Source organism: Asterias rubens, chromosome 9 (genome assembly GCF_902459465.1).
Source record: "Asterias rubens chromosome 9, eAstRub1.3, whole genome shotgun sequence".
Classification (NCBI taxonomy): domain Eukaryota; kingdom Metazoa; phylum Echinodermata; class Asteroidea; order Forcipulatida; family Asteriidae; genus Asterias; species Asterias rubens.
In genome coordinates, this window is record NC_047070.1 from 19014765 (window position 1) to 19022881 (window position 8117).

The 8117-nt window shown below is 41.7% G+C and overlaps 1 protein-coding gene across 1 annotated transcript; it reads right to left on the minus strand.

The window, feature by feature from the left end:
* Positions 1–2234: 2234 nt before the first annotated feature.
* LOC117294315 (forkhead box protein I1c-like) lies at positions 2235–3362 on the minus strand. Its single transcript, XM_033776675.1, has one exon. It carries the CDS (start codon positions 3360–3362, stop codon positions 2235–2237), a length of 1128 nt encoding a protein of 375 aa, XP_033632566.1.
* Positions 3363–8117: the final 4755 nt, after the last annotated feature.

Consider the following 8117-nt stretch of genomic DNA (forward strand, 5'->3'; position numbering starts at 1 on the left):
AGTGTCGACTGCCTTTAACTTTTTGTGAAATCGGATCTAGGGGTTACCAAAAGAAGGAAATGCCTTAGTTTCACCATGATACTTCCTACAACTTTGATCCTCGTTTCGGATCATTTTGTTAGCAATGACTCTCACCAAGATATTATCAACATTTACTTCTTTTTTTTAAGTTTCAAATTTGTACATTAGGAACGTTCATAACTTCCAAATAAAATTGTAGCTTAGGCGCCATTCAGAATAATTAACGTTTAATTTGCGAAAATTTGTGTAACCTTTCTACGGCTTACTTTGATTTGTAAAATATTGAAAGACCATTAGGAGACCAACATAGTCCACAGTGCGCCCAAACCTATAAATGAATATGTATTTCTGTTGATACACAGCGTCCGTTAATCTGAGAGATTCCGGGTCTAGCTTATAACGGTAACCCAGGCAACCAAACAGTTTTTATGAATGTTCACCTTTGTCAGATCCTGTCCATAGTTATCTCTTTTGACCCATCCTCCAAAAATGTCGAAATTTGTAATCACAACTATATTCTGGATATCCCTTTAGGCAAGGTTGATTTATAAAAGGCATGTTTTGTAATCACTCGCCACATTACAGTTAATGGCACTACAAATCCTTGGTCAGAAGTCTACAGCAGCGTTTATAAAGCATTTTAAGAACTATTTCATTTCGAAGTAATCTGGTTATGTACAAATAAACCAATGTTTATGCCCCATATTTTTACTATGAGAAGCATTACTACGTAACACTTCGCAGATTGTCATGTGTGGACATACATATTCGCTCCGGATTTTCGGCGACATCTCAAAAAACGCGACCACCCTTTTTTGAAATGACATTTTAAGATGTTAGCCTTATTAAGTACATACATCTACATTTAGATATGGTTTAAATAATCGAGCGGTACCAAAAACCTAGGGTATATTTTGCCTTCACGTGAAAAATTATATATCTGGATGAACATAGAAAGAATGAGTTTGAGCTGTGCACTGGATGTGTATCAAATTACATTTAATAAAAATTTACAAAAAATGTCCGATACTGAGGCAAATTTTTCAAGTTTTTTTTAGTCAAAACGTTCCAGGGGACAGGGGGACTACATAACATTGGTAAGAATGAATGCTCACAGTTAACATAACTTACAATGCTAACATCAACAATAATAACAGCATTTTTAAAGCGACATATATCCCCAAAATTGCTCAAAAAAAATGTGATGAAATTGTGTTAAAAATATATGAAATTCTATCAAAAAAGTTTTTGCGTGATTTGTTGTATTTCTAGAAACACGAAACAAAAATAGTTCTGTTTTCTCATGTCTCGGAGGTTTTCAGAGGTTTTGTAAGCTTTTGTAAGAGGTTCTGTAAGTTGGGTCACATAAAGTGCCAATACTGGTCTTTGACATTTTTTTTATTGACTGTGGACTTTAAAAACAAAAATTTACTCGTCTTAAAAATAGCAGCAAAAAGTTAAACAGTTTTGGGAGAGGTTTTGAAAGTCGGGTCCCATAAAGTGCCGATACTGGTCTTTGACCCAAAGAATTATTGACTGTGGACTTTAGAAACAAAACTGAATCGTCTTAAAAATAGCAGCAAAGGGACATTTAGTCAGTTGGTTTCCAATAAAAAGCTTGTGTGATATGTCTTTAGACGTTTTTTGGACGGCTCGACACAACAGAACAAAAACCAAATATTACGCGTTTCCAGTTTGACATTTCATAATACAATTGCCAGCGACAACTTGCTCTTTTTGTTATAGCAGGCATGTTTTGTTGTTTCTTATTTAAAAAAAACTATATTTAGATCCGTCAGCCCTTGTTCTCAATACAATTGTCCTCTTTTTAATTTGTCAAATAATGCTGCTTTGAATTTTACTGTTTCTAGTAGTTTGATAAGAAACGGGAAAAAAAGCAAATTCGCGTTTTCTTTTGAAGTTCAGAATCGGAACACGTCATATGAAAGTTTGTGCACATTTTAATTTTTTTTATCAGAAATCAAAGACTATACAGTCTGTAGGCTCACAGTTTTAGTTTGTGGTTTTGAAGGTGTTTTTTTTAAAGTAAAGTGTGCAGATGGGAGTTGGGTTGTTCAGTAGAAATTAATCCCCGCTCATAAAAAATACTGCAGATTGGCCAACGGAGGATAAGTCGATCAAAAGTCACACAAAAAAATTTGCTGATAGAGTTTTCCCCGTTTTGGGGAGTATAGTTGTGTTCTGTCATTACTTCACTCAGCAATCTCGTGATATGGATAAGCAAGCAAACTCCGAACGCTGAATCCATAGCGAGACGCACCTCGATTCCTCTGCCCTGGTTCCAGGCCTTCATTCTGGGGAGATATGGTCCCGATCCCACCCAAAGCTGCCGTACTTTCAGCCGGGCTGGGCGTGGTGCCCGGGACCCTCGCGCCCTGCCCGAATTCGGCAAACTGTTTGTTAGCGAAAGCGGTGAAAGAAGCAATAATGGTTTCATTCTGAGACGATTGGAAAAGACATGTCTTCTGTTCTTGGAGCGAGTCGGCACTTTGGACTTGGTTGGTAGGGAGGACCGGAAACGGGTGACTTGTAGATGTAGCTCCATCAGACAGAAGGGTGACTGGCAACTTAGGGGATGAAAGGATGCTCTCATTCGACTCAATTTTGAAATCCTTGACGAGCTGCTCGGAGTTTTCAGTATTGACACCGTTGTCGGTGTTCAGTTGACGGCGTTTTCGCTTCCTACGGAAGTTGCCATTGTCGAACATCTTTTCGCAGTTGGGATCAAGGGTCCAATAGTGCCCCTTGCCTGGGTCACTGTCCGCCCGAGCTACCTTGACGAAGCAGTCGTTTAGAGACAGATTGTGTCGGATGGAATTCTGCCATCCGGCTTTAGACTTCTTGTAGAAGGGAAAGTTTTCAGCAACATATTTGTAGATGCCACTGAGGGTGATCTTGCGCTCCCGTGCGGTCTGGATTGACATCGCAATCAGGGCCGAGTAGGAGTACGGTGGTCTGACCATCCTATAGAGTTCATGCTGGGCCGAGAGGGACAACCAACCAAAGTCCGTTGATGGGAAGGCAGCTGGGTAGTGGCAGTGCGCTGTGCTGACCGGGCTGTGCTGCGCTGTGTGCGGGTAGCCACCGCCGCATACCGGGGACGTCATGTACGGTGACGGTGGGGGAGCCGTCCCAAGACCGTACGCCGTGGATACGTTGGTCCCAAAGGCGGTAGGGCTAGCTCCCCCAAGCCACATCGATGGACGGCCTCGGTGATAGGTAGACGCCATGGTGTAGTCAAAGGCTCCTGCAGGGCTAGCTAGATAGCCAGGAGCCACTGTCTGTTGCTGCATAGGCCTACCTACTGGTGATGGGTACATGTTATGGAATGCCGGGTGCATACTTGACTTCAATGCCGCTTGGTTCGAAACCAAAGATCAAGAATCAAAACTTTTACAGCCCGAGTGGGTAATCCTGTAATGTTGTCACATCAAGGTTTTCCTTATTGAATGCAAAACCTAATTAACCATCGCTCTACCCTCATCACTGAAACACACCACAGTCCGACCAAACCACTCCATCAGCCAATCAGCTTTCAGTACTTTCCCACAGAAGTTTTTTCAACGCGTACTTTCTGACCAATGAAGTTCGCTCGTTCGTGGTGACGTCACTGTCCGTATTCACGGCGTGCAAACGACCGATGGTGACGATTATAGTATTTGTTCATGAACCAAGAAATCCCGCCAATTGTTTGTATTGTGATAATAGTTTTGTGTAGCGATACACAACAATATTTACGCTGAGATAAAACAATTTCCTAATGAGTCAACTCAGTCTGAAATTGGTCAAGAAATTACGAGTATTTATTGAACAGAAAATGATATCTTGCGATTATCTCAAGGCCGTAACTTGGAGCACTGACGTTTTAATTAATACATTTATCAAAGACAACTGTCATAAAACGTGTAGTCTGATTTCAAGCAGTAAATTTTGATTCAAAATAGGTAGGACCCGATGGGTTTTCGTTTGAGGCTCGTTACAAGAAGTTCTGTTGTGGTTTAACATATTTCAGGAATTTCTTTCAGTGACAAAGAAAATAAAAAGTTTCCTTGACTCTTCGTCAGCACAGTAAATTCTAGTTTGAATTTTACATTGTGATAAGTGGTTTTTTTTATGAGTTGAGCATTCTGCCATCGGTCTGTTGGCCGACAAACACATATAAATAAAACATTTATTGACGCAGAAAATTAGGGCAAAATGTTTCATTGTAGCGTGTATATGGTAGTCTTTAAACCAGTTCCTTGCTAATAAATTTCGGCGGATTCACATAGTAATGCGAATGTAATTTCCTAAGTGACACCGGCAGATATTGTGTTTATAATGTGCCAGCAATTCAACATTTTGGAGAGGATGGGATCGTAATAAAACGCCATAAAATATTGTTCTTTTGTCGAGTTTTACTTCTGATCAAAAGTGGGTTCATTTTAATTGCTTTGAAAGGCAGTATACTACAAGGTCTTTGGTGCTAGGGAACTGGAATGTTTCAAATAATTAGGTTAGGGGTTGTCGTGTGAAACGAGTTGGGTTGGAACAATATTCCACGGTCATCAACCAACAGCCCTTGTCAATTTGGTATCTTGGCCCCTGTCATTTTGCCATTTCAACCCCGGTAAATTTTGTGTTTCGGCACCGAGCAATGTGATAGTTCGGTGCCCGTCAATTTTGTGTTTCGGCACCGGGCAATGTGATGGTTCGGTGCCGGTCAATTTGAAGTTTCGGCCCGGTAAATTTTGTATTTCGGCACCAGGCAATGTGGTGGTTCGGTGCCGGTCAATTTGATGTTTCGGCCCCGTCAACATTGGTAAAAGCAGACAGAGATCTTGCCCCAAACCCCAGGTCAACGCCTGTCATCGTGTCATGTCTTCGTTTTAATTTAAACAATAATTTTTCGGAATTGACTTTGTTACCGATTTGGATGTGGCTTCCCCTCAAGTTAGTAAGAGCCAATAGCCTAATCCAACTCGCAAACCCAGCCCCGTATATATCCACCAAAACCAGTAGCCTTAGCCAGCCCACAAACCCTCGTATCCAGTTCCTAAAAGGTTGGTCTGCCTGGCGTCCATGCTCGTGTGCATTACGCCTAGCACCGTGTGCATGACCGAAATCATAGCCTAGGCTCGCAACCTGATAGCACCGACTCCAAAATAGCTGCTTCGTTCAAACTTATATTAATTACAAAAGATTGTTGTGTTTGCCGCAATCTTCGTCTGTATTTGCACTAAACACAATTTATCCCTAATGTACCCACAATAAAACGTCTGGTATCTACCTAGGGGGACCGAAACGATATGGGGCATGTTGTTAGTTTATGTTTAATTTGAAGGGATTTGTGATGGGGAATTGTAAATAGTACATAGGATAACATCGGGGTGTACTTTGGGTTTGGGATGAGATGGCAGTGTCAGTTTGCAGACAGTTTTATTCACTTATCTCTTATGGTTAGGTAATAATTATTTGCCCAAGACGTCATTCTGACAATCAGACGGCTCATGGACGACTACGGAGCTTTGGAAGTGCCATCACACACTTTGAAATCCTTGGATAAACTGCAGGATGCTGACATGACAAACATCCTGTCATGACTTGACGACATCTGTAAAGAAAGATGTCGTCTTTCCCCATGTATTCTATCTTTGAATATTGACATCGTGAAGGTAAAGAAGTAATTCTCCAGAAGACAGTCTGAGCACACTGATCGAAACGTCGAGCAGTACAAACCGGTTCTTCACATAGAATCCTATGATCTTCCATCTGTTAAGAGGAATGTCAATTCCTACCTCCGGCTCCACTGAGTTTCTGCATGTCTGTTTTCTTCCTTGTAGCCCTTAACCTAGAGTGGTTTTCAGCCTTGTTTTGGGCGACTTGCATAACAAACAAAAACTAAAAAACATAAGGCCTCCTTCTAAAGAGATGTTTACACGGTGCCACCGCAATTCTTACTTACTGAACGACTTCCCGAAATACATGGGATTGTAACATTCTGACAAATATCGAGAATCAATTTGATACACTATCTTGGGGAGAAGACATCTTTCTTTCAAGAAGTCGTCATCAACCAAGATGAGCCCGAACTTGAAAGATGTTTGGTACTTTATGCATAATATTGGGATACACCAAGTATCATGGCTCTGCTTACCGTAAGCACAGAATCAGCGCTTACGGAAGCAAGGTATTCTGTGCTTACGGTAAGCATATTTCACGGGTTAGTGGTGAGTTTTTGCTTCTGCGCGTGCATACTCCGCGTTACTAGGCATTCTACGCTTACAAGGCTGGCGCAGAAATTCGGCGCTTGCATGTGAGCGGGGAGTCGTGATCGTTAGCGCAGAAATCGGCGGTAAAATTGGGCCCAGGGGTGGATTTCACAAAGGTAGTCCTAACTTAGGACTAGTCCCAGGCAATGCTAAGAGATAGGACTGGTCCTAAGTTAGGGCCAGTAACTCATCCTAACTTAGGACTGGTACTATCTCTTAGCATTGCCTAGGACTAGTCCTAAGTTAGGACTACCTTTGTGAAATCCACCCCAGTCTTTGACAATCACCAAACTGTGTCCTCAAATGCTGAAAAATATTGCGCGAGACAACCGTTCACTGATGTGTGTAACTTCAATCCCAGTTAACTGAAACCGCAACCTTCCCCTCATTTCGTTTCCACACAAAATGAAGAAGAAAAGTTTCGAAGTTCGAGATTGAGTTTCCCTCCTCTGTATAAAGAGAAACTTCTCGCCGGATGGAATTTCCGAAAGATGACTCCAGGGCCAAGTGTAGTTCCTTTCATTGTCGCGGACACAACAAACCACGACAGCTACCCGTAAACATGTCTCCCCATCCAACCCATTGAGCCCAGGACCCACCCACAAACTCCTCGGTATCGATTCCACCCTGTGCCAGCCAACTGTAAACATGTCAACATCGCCAGGTATTGGGGCCCGCCCGAAGCTACAGGACACGGCGCTGTTATTGCATATAATGTACTGTTTACAATACTTGGTTTTGTTGTTGTTTGGTAAAGAGAATTGAGACCCCTAAACATGAACGAGTTGTACGCTCAATTCAAATTCTAGTGTTTCCAGTTGACCTGGTCATGGGGACACCATGGGACACTGAAGAGGGTTGTTTTAGTGGGGTGTAGAAAAAGCCGTAAACATAGCCACAATGAGTGACGATAGTACATGTTTAGTTTACGGCATTTTCCCATAGACCTGTAGAGTTTTACAATGGCCTCGATTACGTAGTTGACTTTATACCACCCTGGAGGTGATACGAAAAACATGAAACATCTTGTGTAAAGGTCGGCAAGTGGTAAGGTTTATCGAGGGAAAGTAGCAAAACTGTGTCTCGGTCATTATCAAAAATATTGGATGTGTGGCTCTATACTATATGGGACAATATTGGACTACACTTACGTCTCGTTACATTCTAGTATGAAGCTATTGAACAACCGGCTAGATGGAAAACCCACATGATTTAGCTGGAACTCATTACCCCCCACCCAATAAAAAATATTGAGAAAACTAATATGGAAAAAATAAATGTGCATGCATTAATTGTTTGTCTTGTGACCGTATGTACAGGGGCATTGAGATCAAAAAGAAAATTGTTCATTGGCCGGTTCTGTATCTGTGCACTTACAAAATATTGTGCGTTTCCCACCCAAAGTTCATCATTGGTTTCCCCCATTGGTCCGCCATGTGCGACGCGCGTATGATAAACATTATTTTTCCATTGTTTCGTCACCGTTTTTATGGTGATCTACTTCGTATCATGTCAACACGCTTTCAGCAAGAACTGAGTAACAGACTTCGGCACTCATTGAATTCAGCTAGGTCTCTCCTTTACTACTGCAAGACATCATTGCACTAGTAAATGAAAACATGGGAATAAGATGGCGGTACCGTACGATGTCGTCAATGCACTGAGGTCCACCGATCTATGGAGTTTTAATGATAAAGGTAGAGTGAGGAGGTTTAAAGGGAAGGTACACGTTTGGTAATTACTCAAAACAAATATTAACTTAAAAACTTAATGAGCACTGGAGAGCTGTTGATAGTATAAAACATTGTGGGAAACGACTCCCTC